Source organism: Lactuca saligna, chromosome 4 (genome assembly GCF_052625555.1).
Source record: "Lactuca saligna cultivar CGN05327 chromosome 4, ASM5262555v1, whole genome shotgun sequence".
Taxonomy (NCBI): Eukaryota; Viridiplantae; Streptophyta; class Magnoliopsida; order Asterales; family Asteraceae; genus Lactuca; species Lactuca saligna.
In genome coordinates this window covers 151,563,672-151,584,060 of record NC_136420.1, presented here as the reverse complement: position 1 = coordinate 151,584,060, position 20,389 = coordinate 151,563,672, and the positions used below count along the sequence as shown (strand labels likewise).

At 35.3% G+C, this 20,389-nt stretch overlaps 1 protein-coding gene and 1 non-coding gene across 3 annotated transcripts; both read left to right on the top strand.

The window, feature by feature from the left end:
* The first annotated feature begins 9,436 nt into the window (after positions 1–9,436).
* Positions 9,437–9,543, top strand: LOC145044485 (small nucleolar RNA R71). The gene has a single exon (XR_013681434.1). It is a non-coding gene; the product is annotated as a small nucleolar RNA R71 (small nucleolar RNA).
* A 4,300-nt stretch (positions 9,544–13,843) lies between these two features.
* Positions 13,844–19,809, top strand: AAE13 (AMP-dependent synthetase and ligase family protein). 2 transcript variants are annotated; one of them, XM_078991463.1, is made up of 16 exons: positions 13,844–14,279; positions 14,740–14,888; positions 14,990–15,151; positions 15,413–15,572; positions 15,655–15,743; positions 15,871–15,942; positions 16,040–16,090; positions 16,197–16,304; positions 16,515–16,613; positions 16,715–16,807; positions 17,327–17,404; positions 17,518–17,704; positions 17,815–17,888; positions 18,700–18,879; positions 19,257–19,310; positions 19,408–19,809. In XM_078991463.1, exons 1-16 carry the CDS (start codon positions 14,147–14,149, stop codon positions 19,453–19,455), a joined length of 1,737 nt encoding a protein of 578 aa, XP_078847589.1. In that variant the 5' UTR covers positions 13,844–14,146; the 3' UTR covers positions 19,456–19,809. The 2 variants fall into 2 exon arrangements, with proteins under 2 accessions (XP_078847589.1, XP_078847588.1); XM_078991462.1 differs by having other exon boundaries at positions 13,848–14,279; positions 14,734–14,888.
* The last annotated feature ends 580 nt before the right edge of the window (positions 19,810–20,389 follow it).

Here is a 20,389-nt window from a genome sequence, read left to right as displayed (position 1 = left end):
CGCCTCCCCGCCATAGTTGGTTGTTTGAAGACCGGAGCCACATACAAGCCATTAAAAGCGCTTCAGCCGATCATGAGGACATCCAGATCATGATGCTACAACTACAACTTGAAGTCTCCCTTATAAGGGACAAAGTCAAAGGTGATTAGCGGCAACTCAGGGAAAGTGTTCGTCAGGAGTTGGATGCCCTTAATCGTAAGGTAGATGACATCATGGTTGGCAACCATCGTATGTGAGGGCAACAACTAAACTTGCTAAGCTGAAGAATCTGCTTGTTTTCATATGTGTGTTTGGAGTCATCGGTTCTGTGTGGGTGGCAGTTTACAAAGTGATCGGATGAAAGGGTAGTTAGGTTTTCATTTGTTTGGGTTTTATGTTTTTGGATATTGTTTTTAGATTTTGGGTGTTTGGATGTTGCTATATGGTAGCATGTACTAAGAAGGGATTTACAAAACCCAGATCAATGCAAACGAATATTATGGATATACACATGTTTTCCTTTATTGTAGTACAGGTGTATGCATATTTTATGTTGTACGACAAAAATGTAGAATTTGTTCATGTTTGTTGTCTCTCTTTTTTTAGAAATATTGTCATATTTTGTATAGAGATTTGGGACCACTTACACATGCTTTAAGAAACTGGAAACTTTGTTTGGTATGTCAAATTGGGACCACACATTTTCCCTTTATTTTAGTATGGATATAGACATGGATATAGACATGTTTTTATGCACATGTGTGTTGGTCTCTATTTTGTAAGGAATATTGTTTTGTACATAGATTTAGGAGCACATGCTTTAATAGAAAGTGGCAAATAAACAAACAATTCTAATAACCAACACAAAGTACATAAATACCCTTGTCCAAAACAATGTTACAACATATTTCATAACTAACCACTACCCAAATAACATGTTACCAAATTACATAAGGGATCCAATTACATAAATACGCCTCCCCCATACACTACACCCACACTAATCAATATCCATAGGATTTGATGCATTGCTACCTTTACGTGCCAATTTATTTCCCAACTTCATTTTAATGATTCTTTTAGACGGCTTACCAAGCCTTGTTTTTTCCACTTTCCCAACCATAATTGCATCATTATTAACCCCAACATCTTCATTGTTATTACCACCAATGATAGCATCTTCCCTAATCCTTTCCATGTTGACTGGCTCTTGTGTTTGTTTCACAGTTTCTATTTTTTTTTCCTAATAGTAGTTTTAGGAGGCCTTTTAACTTAAGGATAAATGCTCTTGTGTGTGTCCTCACTATTTGCATATACTACAAGAAACATGTTTCCTAGCCTTTGATACAGTATGCCTATGAGGCATTTTAGAAACATCTATTTTCCTATTCATAGTAGGTCTGCCATGCATCATTCTTTTAATTGGGGGGAAAATATGGATGTTTTTTTTGTAGGAGGCCACACATTTATGCCATTCATCCCTTGTATTTGGGTGTTTGTAAGTATTGTGGTTGAATTCTGCAAAGTACAGTTGGTCTACATGTGCCTGATAATGGTGGATGTTTAAGAATGACAATGTTACAACTAAGTGCACACAACCATATCCGTTTAATTGCCACAACATGTATGTACATTCCTTCTTCTGCACATCAACCATATAAGACTAATCCACATTTCTTGTTTCAAACTTCATCACCGCATAATAAATAAGTCGCCAACACCTATATTTAGTAAGTTCAATTAATTAGTCCTAACATTTTGAAATTACTCATTGAATACGATAGTGACATACCTTTGCTTCATTTTCAACACATTCAAATTTTCCCTAATGTCTGGACAAACATTTAACCGATCCCATCCTTGTCCTTTAAGTTGCATTTTAACCATCCTTTGCATGACATAAATACAGATATCCTCTAACATACTGATAATGAGTTTCTTTCTAACATCCATTATAACACTATTAAAGCTTTCTGATAATCCATTCTCCACAGATTCACAAGCATGGTGAACTTTGAAGAAAGCCAAAGACCATTTCTTAGGATCCATCTCCATAAGATGCACAAAGGCATCAGGAATAATGTCTTCAATCTCCTTCATTTCTACATTGAAATCTTTTTCAGTAATTGCTTTACCAATCCTCCAAAAAATACTCTCAAATTGTGCTCCTGGAAATTGCCTTCTAAAGTTAGCATAGATAAGCCTTGCACGCTGTCTATATTCTATTGCTGGTAGTAACACTTTCACCGCTGATGTGCACGAAAGTACCCACTAATTTTAATATTTATAACCTAACAAACTTAAACTAACTATGCACTTATAGGCAGTGTACCTAGTCAGATTATAGTATAGCTTGGGTAAGTCGGGTGTCGATCACAGGGAACGATGTTACTAATTAATCTACTTGCTATCAAATTAACCTAATTATTAACAAGTTTAGAAAGGATTTTATCTGATTTTACAAGATCAGACGAACTTAACTCAAATTCAATCAATTAAGTAAAAACACTCTTGTCTAGTTCGAATCCACTGCGTCCTTATGGCTAGCTAATAATTATGGAATATCAAGTTGGTTGTAATTGTATTAATAATTTAAGTCTAACTTTACCAATAATTAATTAATTCATGTCAAATTATGTATGGTCACACACAATTAAACACATAGCTAATTATGAATATGAATATGCTATGTAAGATTTATTATGCAAACGCAATTATAGTAACAATCCACGTTCTCTAACACAACTAAGTTTATTTACTCTAATTACTAACTAAGATCGGTCAATCCTAGCTCTAACAATTTAATGTTCACTAAATCATTAGGTAAACAAGTTCATGCAGTTAATGGTTACTAAGCTACATGGGAACATGAAATCAAGCAACTAGAGAAACAAACATAAGCATGCTAGGTAACTATAAATCCAACACAAGCAATTCACCAACTAAATAAATCCATAAAAATTAAGCTATTCATAAGTTGGAAGCTTCATCTAGCTAAACAAGAGTTGCTAGATTCAGCTACTCATAATAGCAACTAACACACTAACACAAATCAAAGTATAATGAAACATGTTCCTAAGTAACAAATAAGTAAACTAAATTATGGACCTTCACTCTTTTGGTGTTCAAAACCTTTTCCCAGAACCTTTCTTCTGCTCAAAATTGCCTTCTGGAATCCCTTTTCTCTAGCCAAAAAGTCTCTCCCATCGTAACGACCAAGAGTGCTTAAAATCCTTAAAAATCCCAAGCCACGTCGTGGCTATCTCCGCCACGTCATGATCCCCAAGTTATCCGTATCAGGCAAGGACTCTTTCTTCACGCGATCTTTATCTTCTAGAATACTCATGCCACATCGTGGTTATCCATGCCACGACGTGGTTTTAGTAATCTCCGTGGATTTATTCATCTCTTGTGTTCCAAGTCTCCCATATTCTATAAATTGTCGCTTTTGGTCCTTCTCTTCGAAAATACTTCTAATTGACTGAAAATTACAATTTAAAGTCATAAGTATCATTATTCTAAACATATTATCAACTTATTAATAAAAATGTACTTAAATATTGCCTAAAATAGGTATAAATATGGCAATATCAAAATACCCCACACTTAGGCTTTGCTTGCCCTCAAGAAAATCTAAACTTAACCCTTTATTACTAACATCACGTAGGACAATCCGATTCCAACTCAGCCATTATGTCAAGACCTCAATGCATGCATTTGTGTCTAAAATTTTCCTAAAGTACCCCCCCATACTTTAAATACTCACAATCATCATAAACACTCGCTCACTTCTTTTGAACAATGCTCATTTTATGAAACTCTCCGAATCCATCCGCAGAAATCTCACTTAACCTCAAAGTATTTTTTGTTGAGCAACCCAAGCATACATAATCTAGAATTACAATTTATGATACCACTATGGAGCTCTTTTGAATTCTTCACTTCCTTAATAATTTAATCTTTGATTTCTTTGAATTCACCACCTTGTTTGATTTGATTTCTGGTATCTTCAACTTTTTGAATTTCTTTGGAATTTTGATCTTTTGATCTTCACTTTAGTTGCTCCAAAATTCTTTAAACTTTTCTTGCAATTCTCTCTCTCTCTCTCTCTCTCTCTCTCTCTTTTAACATTTACCTCGCTTTTTTCACTCAAAACCTACATGCTTAAGCAGGGGCGCTCAACTTCAACCTTTATTGGTTAAGACATAGCTTTCCTGGATACATTTCAGGTTTAGGCTGCTAAACATATTGCATCCCTCAAACCAAGCGGGGTTATGTTTTTGTTCCATGATTTCACTAAAATAAGGGAGGCCACAAATGCACTATAACGTGTATTGGCTCAAGTAAACATTTGAACTTTTATCGGATCATCCCATATAACACCAACAACTATAGTTCAAATTATTATTACTAGATTTAATTATTAAAGATTTAAATTTTCAAAGTTTCTAGTAATTTACTTTTTCTACCCCTACCACACACTTATTTCATACAATGCCCTCATTGTATGCATAGAATAAATCAAAATTAAGAAAAAGGGAGGAAAATGAACAGACTCTCCTGGGAAAGTGGTGTGAACATCTCCAAAAGTGTGGAAAATGTGCATCTCGAACACGGACCTCTCGAAAATATAAAGTTGGTGTAGAACTGGATGAGTATGTAAATAAACCACGAACATGACTCGAAACTTCAATTCTTCAAAGTGGGTGCAAATATGTAGAAAAATGTGGGAAAGTATGAAATGATTCACATCGTGGCAGAGAATACCACGTCGTGACCTTAGATCAAAACGCGAACAAAAGGCATCTTCAATTCTTCAAACTGGATGAATGCCACGACGTGGTGTAAGAAGCCCACATCGTGGAAACTGACCGTCAGAAAAAAAAAATGCCTCATTGCTTTATTCATCCTAGCAGCTTGACCTGTATCTAAATGGGTTAAGACTCTTCTATGTAAATATACTTCTCAATTGTAACCTCTCTCCCTCTAACGTACCCCACACTTATCTTTAATTGTGGGTCCCGACTCATGACTTTAACCTTCCTTGACTCGACTAGACAAACATGACTCTTGACTTAGCCTTATGTGCTTCTGAAAATTCTAATGCTAATCTGAAAAACGGAACAGCCCAAAAGAAATAAAAGAGTAACATCATAATTTAACAAAGTCTTACATCACAAACCAAATGCAAACATAAAAAAAAACTACTTAAAATAAACAAAAGAAACTAAATATAAAGGAAATCAATCATCATCATCTCGTCCCTACATTCCACTCGGTCCTTCCCCATCATTCCGCTGATTCCAAAGCTCCTCCCATGTTGGAAAATAATGATAATGAGGTGGCATAGATAGTGGTCGGTCACTCCCAAATGTGAATAAATACCCTCGGTAAGCTGGGTATGATAGACAGCATGCCCCCGGAGGTTATCCAACTAAGTTCCCACCCGACTCTGAAAAGGGTCGGTGGTTACTCCTTGTACATGTTGTGGAACAGCACGCTCTCTCTCTCCATATCTCCTCTAGCTCGAACATTTCTTCATCTCAGTCTGGCCGGTGGTTTCTCTGGTTGCGCCTCCTCCTGCTCGTCATCTACTGGTGGTATAACAAAACCACCCTCGACATTCACCACTACCCGCATAACTCCCAAAACTTGAATGGTTAAATCAGTGTCGGGAATCGGGTAAGATTCCTCACAAAGTCATGAGTCAAAATATGATACGACCGAGCAAGGCGAGTAACCAAATGTCCTCTCGTAATTGGACTCTCGGGCCTAGAATTAGCAGCTTTCTTCCCCGTGAACCTCGCCAACATATATAGTAAATCACAGCAAACCCCATGGGTAATAAGACTCCACAGATAGAACAAATTCTGAATAGGAACTTTATCGCCATGATGCTTGTGATTTATAGAAAAAGTAATAAGGCGATGTAGAAATCGGTAAACGGGGTTCCGAATCTGTGACTCACTAGAGTCATGAGTATTATACTCGTGGTTGGAAATACTCCGCCAGAACTGGACATCCATAATACCGGGATTAAAATCCCGAACGCACCATGCAGAAATGGTATGAAGAACGGAGATTGAGTCTCCACCTACGTATAAAGTCCCATTCGCTAAGCAAACTCCCAAAGACTACACTCCCTATAAACACCGCCCAACCATAACACAAGTGCCCGGCTAGAATTCAAGTCCATGGTGCATTCTTCAAATACTACGGTGGAGAAAAATTCCACCGATAACTCCGAGTACACGGGTTCTTGAATTGCAAACAAATTCCACCACCCGTGACAAGTGAAGGAAAAATGATCCCCTTCATATGTTTTTGTCCAATATCGTTCTAGCTCAGCAACCATTCCAACACCACCAAGCCATCCCCAATCTACAATCGGAGCTATCGCAAATTCCCTGTTGTATAACCATCCCAACTGATTTTCATACATTGTCAATAATAGTCGGGGAATGTTTCGTGGAAACCGATATATAGGATGAATACTCTGCACATCAATTGAATTCTCCTCCTGTGGAACAACCCTTCTAGGTCCCATTTCTGTAAACAAAAGTAAAACAAAGCAACAAACACACAAACCATTAAAAAGAAAAGAAAAATTCATGTTGTTTACCCAGAAGTCACGACGTGGCTTAGAACGCCACGTCGTGAGACGCAATCGGGACGTGGGTCTAGAGCGGTCAATGTATACACAATTTTAACCAAAAACCATACTTGGGGTTTGTTCCTATTGTTATTCAAGGGACATGCAACCTAAAAACAGTAACTAATTTCAACCAATTTCGGGAATCTCATTATTCACATAAACCCTAACCATGAAAATGTATAAATTGTAAGTAATAACTACAATTAATGGACGAAATACATACATGATGAAGTTAGAAGACAAGAAATGCAAAGAATTTGGAAGAAATCGGTTGTGGGGACCTTGCTTCAGTTGATGAGGTAATAAACAAATGGGGAATGTGTGGTCAAAGGGTTTAAGAAATGGTCCCCCCGGTGACTTTTTAAAGGCTACGTCATGGCAGGCTTTACCACGTCGTGGATTTTGAAAGATCATAATCTATTAAAACTTTTTTTATCTTATCCCCGTAATTTCTCTTTAACCACGACGTGGCATTGACAAGCCACGATGTAGATTACGTCTGATCTAAAAAAAATGAGTTAAATAACAAATTTTAACTAACTACTCTGTATTCCATTTATTAATTAAAGCTCCCCACAGCTAATTCTTACTAAGTATTAGTTATTAGATGATGAGTTGATATCCTTCCTAATTAAAACTCAAAAATTAAAAGAAAAGAAAATGCAAACCAAGCTCGGGTTGCCTCCCGAGAAGGGCTTCTTTTTCTTGGAGTCTTGAGTTGGACTGCGTGCCTCCTACATCGAATCTTCTGAAGAGTCCATCCCCAAATGGATCTTTTGTTCCTTGAATCGCCTCTTGTAAGCTTGAACACGTCTTTTATATGCCTTTTTCGAATTCTCTTTTTTAGCCTTGATTTCATCTAAATTGAACTTGCGTTTACTCCCTTGAGTATTTAATTTTTCTTCACTCATCAGCTCCATACTACGTGTCTCTTCTTTCATCATTTGCCTTGTTACCTTTGAAGTAACCTCTTCTTTATCACTTGTCATCTCATCATCTTCCTTGCTTACCCAAGAAGGTTGACTCTTGTAAGCAATGACTTCAACTAAATAGGGGACATATGCTCTTGGTTTTGTTCTTTTGAATTGATGAACTGTCTTGATCTCTTCTTCCATAAGCTTCTCTAGTTCTTCTAATTCATTGTCTTCATTAATTGTGAACACATCTTCTTGAACATGATTCCTTTGAAAGCCATCTTCTATCCCAAAAATTTCCTTTTCATCACCCACTCTCAAAGTGAGCTTGGACTCGCGAATATCAACAAGAGCTCCAGTAGTGTTAAGCAATGGACGACCAAGTATAATTGGCACATTGGGATCTTCTTTCATATCTAACACTACAAAATCTATTGGAAAAACAAATTTTCCAATTTTTACTAAAATATCCTCCACAATGCCCTGGGGTTGTGTCACTGAACGGTTCGCCATGTGAATAGTCATTCTTGTAGCCTTCATCTTCTGAATTTCCAACTTCTGATAAAATGAATAGGGCATCAAATTAATGCTAGCCCCAGAATCGGCTAAAGCATCAACCTTCATTTTGTTACCAAATTCACATGGAAGAGTGAGCCGTACAGGATCCCCCATCTTCTCTGGTATCTCTCCCAACACAGCTTTTGAGCTTTGCTCACTTAGAATCACCTTTGATTGCTTCTTTAATTGCTTACGGGTGTCTATTAAGGCTTGTAGTAATTCTTGATACTCGGGAATTTTGGACAAGGACTCGATAAAGGGGGTATTAATTGGGATTCCATTCACGTGCTTAACAAAGTCTAGATGCTCTCTTTCCAGTGGACTAAGGTCAGCTCGGGATGGAAATGTCAAAGGCGGTTGATAGACCAGAATGGGCTCAGACACTTTTTGTTCAGGCAAGGGCCACGACGTGGCCAGACAAGTGCCACGTCGTGGCGCTGATGGTTCAGCAACCCCTTCACTTTCGAACTTTGGCTTCCTTGGTTTTGGATCGGGCTTCTGTGGTTCTTCTTCTAATGCCTCCAGGAACTCAGAGATGGCCTCTTCTTCAGTATTTATGGCCATTACATGAGATTGGGTATTTATTTCGGGATTTTTCGGGGATAACTTCTCATGAACCAGAGTGGCTAGTTGACCAAGTTGTACTTCAAGACTATTAATGGAGGCTTGCTGATTCTTTATTAAAGTTTGTTGTTCTACCATCAATGCATGATGATTTTTTACCAAAGTTCTTTGTTCATTAATGGCAGAATCAGTAGCCTCGTGTCTCTTTTCTGAGGCTTCCATAAACTTCATCAACATGGTCTCTAAATCGGGTTTCTTCTCGATCGGTGGTTGTTCTTTTTGGTAGAAGCCTCTACCAGTTTGTCTATATTTCTCTTCCTTTTGCTTCTTATATTCATCATAGGGCAGCCACTCTTTCTTTGGTTTCCTCCAATCTTCATCATACTTGTCCCCACTTGAGTAGCACACTTGAGCCTTTCTGTTCCCAAACTCATCTAAATTGCAGTCCTTGGTCAAGTGTGGACCACTACACCTCTCGCAACCAACTCTAATTGCATGAATTTAGTTGTCCATTTGTGTCAACCTCCGGTCCATATTATTTAGCATAGCCATCATGGTTGCTATTTCTTCAGTTTGGGCCCCTCCACCGCCTTTGATTCCATCTTGCCTAGGGTTGTGGTATTCGCAAGAGTGTTTCGCGAATTCTTCAATTAATTCCTTGACTTCGCCCGTATTTTTCTTTGTAAGTGGTCCTTGAGAATCAAGGAGTTGTCTTGTCATCACGTTTACCCAATCATAAAATATTGACACCTCCTGTTGAATGTTAAGGTCATGTTGAGGACAATTTCTTAACAACCCTTTGTAACGGTCCCAAGCTTCGTAAAGTGACTCTCCCGGGTTTTTCTAAAAATTGGCTATTGCCTTTTTGAGTTTAGCAATCTTGGATGGTGGACATAATTGATCTAGACACTGCTCACGCATTTGAGCCCAAGTAATTACGGTACCGGGTGAAAGTGCTTTTAACCAATCCTTTGCAGCTCCTTTAAAGGTAACGGGGAGCATCCTTAGCAAAATGGTGTCTCTGTTAATATTTGGGACATTGAAGTAATCGGCAATGTCATTTACTTCATCTAAGTGTTTGAATGCATCCTCGTGATCCTTTCCATAGAATGGGATATCCTTTAGTGAGGAAAGGATATGTCCCTTTAGCTCGAATGTGGCAGTGGCATGGATGGCAGGTTGTACTAAGCCTGGACCAACATCATCTCAAATTCTCTTTCTGTAAGCTCCCATGGACATTTCCTCAATATTTTCCATCTCGTGCCTTGGCTCGTTTTCAAGTTCGCTCGTATGTTCTTTGAATTTGGGCTCGGTATCGTACTTGGATTCGGTTTGAACGGGTATTTGATCCAAGTGTTCAAGCTTGCTTTTATTCTTCGAGGGTGAACTTGACTCCCCAGTCTTCTTCCTTGATTTCTTTGAAAACACTGATTTGAATTCTTGTAAGGGCGTCTTTTTCTTGTGAATTGCGGACTCGGGATCTTCAAGTGGTGGCACCAAGGGTGTGTTTGAGCCTATGGTCATGAACTCCTGTAGATAAACTAAATAAAAAAAATGTAAAACTAAACTAAAATAGAAAAATAAGCTAAAAACTAAAAAAAATCTAAAATTCTAGGTTTCCATGTCGTGGCACTTATCTGGCCACGTCATAGACTCTGTGACAAAAAAAAAAAATTAAACTTTGCTGAAAAATTAACTTTTTATGGGTTTTACCCCACAAGAAGGATCGATTAATTTAATGCAAATAAATAATCTAATAAACTGCGCCGTTCCCTGGCAATGGCGCCAAAAACTTCATGTGCACGAAAGTACCCACTAATTTTAATATTTATAACCTAACAAACTTAAACTAACTATGCACTTATAGGCAGTGTACCTAGTCAGATTATAGTATAGCTTGGGTAAGTCGGGTGTCGATCACAGGGAACGGGGTTACTAATTAATCTACTTGCTATCAAATTAACCTAATTATTAACAAGTTTAGAAAGGGTTTTATCTGATTTTACAAGATCAGACGAACTTATCTCAAATTCAATCAATTAAGTAAAAACACTCTTGTCTAGTTCGAATCCACTTCGTCCTTATGGCTAGCTAATAATTATGGATTATCAAGTTGGTTGTAATTGTATTACTAATTTAAGTCTAACTTTACCAATAATTAATTAATTCATGTCAAACTATGCATGGTCACACACAATTAAACATAGAGCTAATTATGAATATGAATATGTTATGTAAGATTTATTATGCAAACGCAATTATAGTCACAATCCATGTTCTCTAACACATCTAAGTTTATTTAATCTAATTACTAACTAAGATTGGTCAATCCTAGCCTTAACAATTTAATGTTCACTAAATCATTAGGTAAACAAGTTCATGTAGTTAATGGTCACTAAGCTACACAGAACATGAAATCAAGCAACTAGAGAAACAAACACAAGCATGCTAGGTAATTATAAATCCAACACAAGCAATTCACCAAATAAATAAATCCATAAAAATTAAGCTATTCATAAGTTGGAAGCTTCATCTAGCTAAACAAGAGTAGTTAGATTCAACTGCTCATAATAGCAACAAACACACTAACACAAATCAAAGTATAATGAAACATGTTCCTAAGTAACAAATAAGTAAACTAAATTATGGACCTTCACTCTTTTGGTGTTGAAACCTTTTTCCAGAACCTTTCTTCTGCTCAAAATCGCCTTCTGGAATCCCTTTTCTCTAGCCAAAAAGTCTCTCCCATTTGTAATGACCAATAGTGCTTAAAAATCCTTAAAAATCTCGTGCCACGTCGTGGCTATCTCCGCCATGTCGTGATCCCCAAGTTATCCGTATCGGGCAAGGACTCTTTCTTCACACGATCTTTTTCTTCTAGAATACTCATGCCACATCATGGTTATCCATGCCACGACGTGGTTTTAGTAATCTCTGTGGATTTGTTCATCTCTTGTGTTCCAAGTCTCCCATGTTCTATAAATTGTTGCTTTTGGTCCCTCTCTTCGAAAATACTTCTAATTGACTGAAAATAACAATTTAAAGTTATAAGTATCATTATTCTAAACATATTATCAACTTATTAATAAAAATGTAATTAAATATTGCCTAAAAATAGGTATAAATATGGCAATATCAACCGCCTCAATCAATCCCTACCTATGTTGAATCATAAAAAGGTTTAGAGTGACATACCATATATTGAAATACATTAATAAATAGTGTCATACCTTATGTTGATCATATATTAGCACAAGCCTAAACCCTTTACAGTTAAGGTTCAAGTCTTCTTTAGGATTATCAATAAACCACTTCCAATTGTCATTGTTCTCCACACATACAACAACCCATTCAATCAGGAAGATATCATTGTTAGCATCCTAACCCACATTAGAAAGTAGCTCACCATGGCAATAACTCTCCAGAAAACAACCATCAAGGTTAATTGTCCTTCTATAGCCTCCCCTCCAACCCTCTTTAACTCCATGAAAACATATGTAAATCGTACTGAAGTAATTTTTACCATTTGGCATTGAATCAACAAAATTTTTGACAGTTGAACCCGAATTTGATCTTTTTATCTCATCACCATAAGACCCTAACGTGGCATACTTGTCTGCAATTGTACCTTTAAGTATTATAAATGCATATTTCTTGGGTCTCCTACACTGACTTATACTCACTTCAATGTCGAATGTGTTTTTCACCTCCACTCTAAGTAGCCTAATACTCATCTTCTGATTGTTAACAAATTCATAGGTGAAATGCCTTCATATCCATCTGTAAGTGACAATTGAGCTAAATTTAAAATTCCTAGCACAATTATGGCCAATTATCAGGGACTTGATATGGAAAGACTTATCATCGCTCATTCATGACCCCTAAAGCCTAAAAGTACAGTTTCCATCAAAACATTTAACCAAAAGCCTTCTACTATCATTTTTCTTAAAGCATAATTGATAACCATCTATCATTTTTCTTAAAGCATAATTGATAACCATTAGCAACTACATAATTGCACAACATGTGTTTGAGTTGTTTGGAATTCTCAAACCTCATACCTAACATAAGTTGTTGCTCCTTCCAAGGCTACTCTTCATTGAACCTATTTGGCAAATCAGTAGCAACATCAGCCTCATCGTCTTCATTCTCCCCCATGTCAATATCAACAGGTTCACTTTCACTTACATTCTCACCCATGTCACAATATGGGCTATTGTTATCAGTATGCCATGTGTCATATGTTTCACCATTATCAACAATTTCTGCCTGAATATGATCAAGCACTTTCTTTTTTCATCCAACCACTCTTGCATATTAGCAGTACCAAAATGGTCTACATACAGTCGTAGTTCAACACCACATTCATACGCAATGACTATAAAATCTATATAATCAAGTTAGTTTGTAATTAACCTCAAACCTTTTGGAAAATCGATATCAGGAAGACAGTAATACAGTTTCTCACATTTCTCTCATGTGAATCTTTCCATGAAAGCGTAACACTCCTTCTTGTCCATGGCGGCCAAATGAATGTCACCTAGTCTCTGATTGGTACCAACGGCGTATCGTACTGGGTACCTTTCAAAGATGCCTTGAAATTACACACAGACAATGATGTAGATAGCCATGGTTTAAGCAAGAAATTAGAGGATTAGAAATCGAAACAATTGACAGAGATAGTTGATGGAGTGTTTTCGAGTTGATAAATTATTGTCGGTAGCTCATTAAAAATCCTAAAGCGACACAATCAACATTTAAACGTGACAATTTTAAATGATGTGGCACATATGTTACCGATTGACCTCTTCAACTCTTATAAAATGACCAAATCGACCCGACAAAAACATTTTGTTCGCTTAGAGGGCACGAAAAAAACTTTAGGAACTGAACGCACAAAAAAATAAAAAAAAAATAAAAGGGTCCTTCATTTACCCTATTTTTTATGATGGTGTTGAAATAATAATTTTTTTTTTAAATTTCTAATAGGTATAACATGTAGAATAATAGCAAACATGAATTTGATTATTTAGCTCTAAAACCCTGCTTTGGCTTGGAATAGTCTAGCTACTTCCTAGTTTTAATTCCAACCTTTAAAATAAAAAGAGAGTTGAGGTTTTCATTTTGCTACCTAGAAATAATTCCCTCCATCTTTGCTAATCCTGCTAAAACCCTATGATGTTAGAAGTTCAAAATCCATACAGATGTGTTCACCAAATTAAAGTGAAGGGCGAGGCAAAAGGCTATGATCAGTGATCAGATGCCCTTCGCGCTCGAAATTAGCGTATGCTCGTACGTAATCTATTTTATCTAATCTTCCCTTCAACACGAAACTTTTGTCTCTTCCCTGTGATGTCGATGGATGAAAGAAACGTGGACAAACATCTTTGGTAATTCAATAATTTATTGATTTTCACAACTTTTGCCAGTTGGTGTACGCCATAAATATATATAGCGCCCTTCACCGAAAATAGCGATGAACAAATGCTCTTCATTTATTACCATTCTTCATAATAACTTCAACAAGAAAATCGTCTTCTTCAACTACTTCCTTACCCACTACAATCCTCCTTTCATTTCTAGCTTCCATCAGTCTCGTCGATTTTCTGGTAAGTTGATCGATGCTTTTCCAACTTGATTTTACACTAATCGCTTGTACTGTCTTTCCCTTTTCCCCCTTCCCGTTTTTTATATGATTCTGTGGTTCTTGTACGTGTAATCACTTCAAGTTTTAGGTTTTTTTGGAATCGGTAAATGTTACGTCTGTAATTGTACTCCAACTGTTCGTCAAAATGCTTGGTTCTATGGAATTCAATTAAGCGTCTTTTGAAATTGTATATGCATTCCGATAGTTGCGACTACTGAATTGAATGTCATTAGGGATCATTCTAATTGTTCAATTTTGACAACGAATTGATATGTGATTATGTGAATGATCGTTTTTGCCGTGCTTGTTTGAATGATCGCATTAATGGAGTCTTATAGATACAATCCGAGCTTGAGTATAATGTAAAATCATCATGATGATGACATTTTTTTGTTAATCTTGGTGAAATTACATAGCTTCAGGTTGCAGAACATCCATGGAGGTTGTGAAAGAGATTGCTAATCATGGAAGTATTGCTCTGAAAGCCGATGACAAGAGTTATGCCTACCACCATTTAGTTTCTTCTGCTTCAAAAATATCCCTTTTGTTATCCAATCATGACCAAAAACTCGTGAGTACAAAATAATAAACTACTATTGCAATTTGCAGTATATAATATCTCATTAGACATGAAAATGACCAAAATCTTTTATCTTGAAATCACTTTTGCAGGATAATAATAAGAGTCTAAATGGTGCTAGAATAGGTGTTGTAGCTAAACCTTGTGCTGAGTTTGTTGCTGGAGTACTTGCAATATGGTTAAATGGAGGTGTAGCTGTTCCACTTGCACTCAGCTACCCTGAAGCTGAGTTATTACATGTCATGACTGACTCGGTTTGCTCTCAAAACAACCTTAAACTTTTCTACTTTCCTATGTTTTAAATGCAAGAAATTGCTTTGTATTTGGATGATATTGCTAAAATTGCTTCAATAAGAAGAAATGAAATTCAATAAAAGGACATTGACATTTCTTGCATTCAACCCTTTTCTTTGTGATGACTCTTTTCTATGTGGTTTCTCTTGCCTTTGTAAGATACAATTTTAGTCTCCTAATAATATGCTTGTGTTTATTTGACTTTTATTTGACTTTTAAAGGATGTGTCCATGATTTTGAGTACTGAAGATCACAGTGAACTTATGCAAAAAGTTGCAGCTAAAACTGCTGCTCGATTTTCTTTAATTCCAAATGTTCCTACCATGACTTCACAAACAGTTGATAATCAAAAAGAGATTGTATTTGCAAATAACATAAAAGGTATATATATGTATATTCATCTTCTTTAATATGTATATAATTTTATATACAATAATAATATAAAATTGTCTTATTCATACAGACGATGATCCAGCATTGATTTTGTATACTAGTGGAACAACTGGGAAACCTAAAGGAGTTGTTCATACACACAGTAGCATTTTAGCACAGGTAATTTAATGTTTTGAAAGAAAATACTTTAAAAACCAAACTTGTGAAAGATTCGTATATTTTTGAAAAAAAAAAACATGTCTATGAAATATGATCTTCTAATTGCTGTTTTCCTGCATAATTTCAGGTGAAAACATTATCAACAGCTTGGGAATACACATCAAGTGATCGTTTTCTACATTGTCTTCCATTACACCATATCCTTAAATAAACATTAAAATATTACTTTCAATTCCTTTTTTTTTTTTCAAAAATGATTTCACATTTCTTGTTGATTCTTAATTTAATCTGTACATGTTCATGGGCTCTTCAATGCACTATTTGCTCCTCTTTATGCGGGGTCCATGGTAATCACTAATCAAACACTTTTATGAAATTTGCAATTAAGTAAAAAATAAATTATTTATCATCACCAATTATAAGTTTATATATATATTTTTTATGTTTTTTTAGGTTGAATTTATGCCAAAGTTTAGTGTTAGTGGTATTTGGAAAAGATGGCGTGAATCTTACCCAAAAGATGGGACTAAGCTTGATGATGCAATTACTGTATTTACAGGGGTATGCCATTTCTTTTTTAATATTTAAAACAATGTTTAAAAAAATGTTTTTTTTTTCTTCCTCTTTTATCTTTCTCATCTATGTTGCATATACAAAATATATTCCGGGTATGCAAGTTATAATTAAGAAAACCAAAAATAAATGTTTTACTATTTATGTCCTTGTCCTTGTAATATCTGATTTTTTTTTTTTTTAATATTTTTATTTTAGGTTCCAACCATGTACACGAGGCTGATACAAGGCTATGATGCAATGGATCCAGATTTACAAGCTGCTTCTGCAACAGCTGGAAGCAATCTGCGTCTAATGGTGATTATAATTTTTCAGAAACATAAAGATATAATAATATAATCTGTTTTTTTAATTAATTGGATTTTGATATTAAAAACTATAAATTAATTAATTTCCAGATGTGTGGCTCCTCAGCTCTACCCCTACCTGTAATGCAAAGGTGGGAGACCATCACAGGACATCTGTTATTAGAAAGATATGGCATGACAGAGGTATTGTTATTATTATTAATATTATTTATTTATTTATTACAAGTCACCTTAAAAATAGATTCTGTTTTTGGATAATTACAAAAATGACCACCGTATGACGTGGCATGTAACAAATTGACCACTTTTTTTTTTTTTTTTAACGAATAGCAAAAGTGATGCTACAAATTGAGATATTGCTTTATAAATGGTCCCACCAATTTCACAATTTTTCGGAAATTCACAAAATAAAAATTTTTATAAGCCTTTTTACATCTTTTATTAGCTCTAAAAAGCGACTTCGATTGCGACATTGTTAAACGAATTGCAAAATATGAACAGTTTCGCAATTTTTTTACCTTTTTTTTTCAGCTTTTTGTTAGTAAAAAGTAATTTTGCATTTCTTAGGAATTTCGCAACTGGCCAATTGCAAAATTGGTGGTCGTTTTATTTTATTGGTAAAAAAGGTAGTAAATTTGTTAAGGGTAATTTCTGTAATTATCCTTTTTTTGTTCCAATAATTCTGCGTTGTTGCCCTTTTAGTTTGTGATGGCACTTTCAAATCCGTTAAAAGGAATGCGAAAAGGAGGCACTGTAGGCAAACCCTTTCCAGGAGTCGAGGTTAGCGAAATTAACAAAAATCTAGAACGATATGTTATTCGTTATACAAATTAAATTAATTAAAAAAAAAATACAAATTCATAATACGGGATTATAATTGTTGTAATAAATAGGTCAAGATACTTACAGAAGATAATGTTAATGATGGGGTTGGTGAGCTTTGTGTGAAAAGCCCTTCGTTGTTTAAGGAATACTGGAAACGTCCGGAAGTAACAAAGGAATCATTTATAGAAGGTGGCTTTTTTAAAACTGGTGATGCTGTTAGAGTTGATGAAGATGGATATTATGTCATTTTGGGACGTAAGATTTTTTTTTCTTTTTTTTTTTTTTTTTAAATGTTTTCCTTTTTCATTTCCATTGTATTTTTGCTTTATTTTGAGTTTGTGACACTTTTTATATCCTCAAATTAGGTACTAATGCTGATATAATGAAGGTTGGTGGATACAAATTGTCAGCATTAGAAATTGAGGCAATTCTTTTAGAAGTAAGTTTTTTCCAAGTGCTGTTTTTTTTCTTTTTTACTTAATGGAGTTATGGGGACATGAGTTCGGGGTCTGTTTCTTTTCTAGACTCGATAAACTTTCTAATGAGACTAAATGATTATTTTACCCTTATATTTGAAAAAAAAAAAACAAATTTGTATATATATTAAAAGGAATTGACCTTAGGAATAGTAATCTTTGGTTTCAGACTTTGGACACAATACTTTCGTATGTTGGCAGGTTTGGTTCCCCTGCAGAAAATAAATTACAAAAACTGTCCCTATAATTTACAGAAAGTCCCTGGCTCCCTTTGCAGCTTTTTTTTTAAAAAAATAATACAGAAATGATCCATTTGTTTAAAAAAATTACAGTATGCTCTTTGGGTTTGAAACTTTGGCCACAAGACTTTCGTATGTTGGCAGGTTTGGTCCCTGTGTAGAAAATAAATTACAAAACTGTCCTTTATAATTTACAGAAAAAGTCCCTGTGCAGTTCTTTTTAACGAAATGGTCCATGTGTTTATAAAAATTACAGTAGTCTTTTGGGTTTGAGATTTTGGCCACTAGAATTTCATATGTTGGCAGGTTTGGTCCCTGTGTAGCAAATATATCACAAAAAATGTCCATGTAATTTACAAAAAAGATCCTTATGCAGTTTTATACACACACGTGCGCGAAGTGGGGGTATAGAAAGTCATGGAAAAAAACAAAACTTAATACAGAAAATCATGGAAATGAGACGTTTCCCATTAAGCACTATTTTTATTTTACGAATTTGCCCCTTATTTAAATTTAATTTGACTTGATTGTACAGCATCCAGCTATTTCAGAATGTTGCGTGTTGGGGTTACCAGATAATACTTATGGAGAAGCAGTGACTGCAATAATTGTGCCAGATATGGAGATAAAGAAAGCCCGTGAAAAAGACTTAAAACCTGCAATAACTTTGGATGAACTCTCTTCATGGGCTAAACAGAAGCTTGCTCCATACAAGGTATCCCTATTCCCTCCATAATCATTGCTCAGAAATTCGTAAAAGTTGCTAAATGCAAGAAATAGCAATGTACTTTCATTTATTTGAGGTTTAATCCTTAAAAAACCCAATATACAGGGCCTTTTATGTAATTAATCCATGTTTTCTAGTTTGTATACACAAAATTTTCAAATAAAAATATCTAGTAAATGAACACAGGCCTTTTAATTGGACTAGATGTTAATCATAACACTGTACACTTTCTATTTCTTTTCCAAGTAGGAAATTACACTTTGAAAAATCTACAAAGTTATAGTAGTGACAATTGTTATGCATTTTAACGACATTTCTCTAATTTGGTAGAGTTTTACTGATGTTGTTTTCCCATTTATCTTCAGCTACCAACCCGGTTATTCTTATGGGAATCACTGCCTCGTAATGCCATGGGGAAGGTAAAAATGCTAAGACCATATTTTTTGCTTGCATTTATAGTAGGATTTAAATCCTAAAACTTATAATTTAATTAATCATTGTGTGTAATTTTTTTAGGTGAACAAAAAGGAATTGAAGAAGACACTCGCTGCTGAAGAACAATAAACCAGTTTCACCATATGCAAAATATGCAATGTAATGTTTGTAGTCTTATGTTGTTGCTTGCTAATTTGGTGATTTTGTTCGTGGTAGAATATTTATCTTCTATATAGATAACTTTATTGCTAGTTGTAACAAGTCTTTTAGGAGTAATGTGGTTTTTATATTGGAAATGGCATTAGTATTTTGGTTTATGAAAAAGAGGTTGTATTCTTGTAGAGAACTTTTGAGGATAAATTAGGTAGAGATTATTGAGTGTTTTGCTTGGTTGCATTGTTTATGGACCTTTTGGTGTAGGCCTCATGGTAAGACTGCCTCAAGCCATTTGATGTTTGAATGCATGTTGGTTGATTGTTCCAAGTCTTTGATTTGCATATATTTGTGAGGCTCTAACAAGTGTTTAGCATTAATATTTCGTTGGTGACTTATTGGCGAAATAGACATGGATAAAGCACTCCAAAAGAGTTTTCGTAGGTTTTTTTCTTATATGATTCAACTGTTGGGATGATAGAGATAGCAACATGACTTACAATCCCCAAATTCTTGCCCTTATATTGTTAGAATAGTCATATTTATGTCATAATATATGAAAAACTCCCAACTTTTATTTTTTGAATAGTGCATCTACTAAATTACCATTTTATTAAATTAATTGTGAATTAATTTGGAGTGTACAATCTTGGTGATTTTAATGTTATCAATATGTTTTAGTGTAGTGATTAATATTGAGATAGACTGAATTCTATTTCACTCACCGAGGTTGAAGGTGCGGGATGCACACTCAGAATGATTAATATTAGTTTGAGATACGGGGGTCCGGGGACAGAGCCATTTGGCGGGGTCTAGGGGCAGAGCTTCTAGCTCGGGGCAACGCCCCAAAACATAAATGAATTTTTATATCAGGTATGACTCCAACCATGCATATTCCCACAAAAACTCA

Coding starts and splice junctions, on each gene's coding strand:
- AAE13 (XM_078991462.1), top strand. CDS start 14,147: ATGAACAAATGCTCTTCATTTATTACCATTCTTCATAATAACTTCAAC. Junction 16,614..16,714: donor GAAGCAATCTGCGTCTAATG/GTGATTATAATT, acceptor ATTAATTTCCAG/ATGTGTGGCTCCTCAGCTCT. Junction 17,405..17,517: donor AACCCTTTCCAGGAGTCGAG/GTTAGCGAAATT, acceptor TGTAATAAATAG/GTCAAGATACTTACAGAAGA.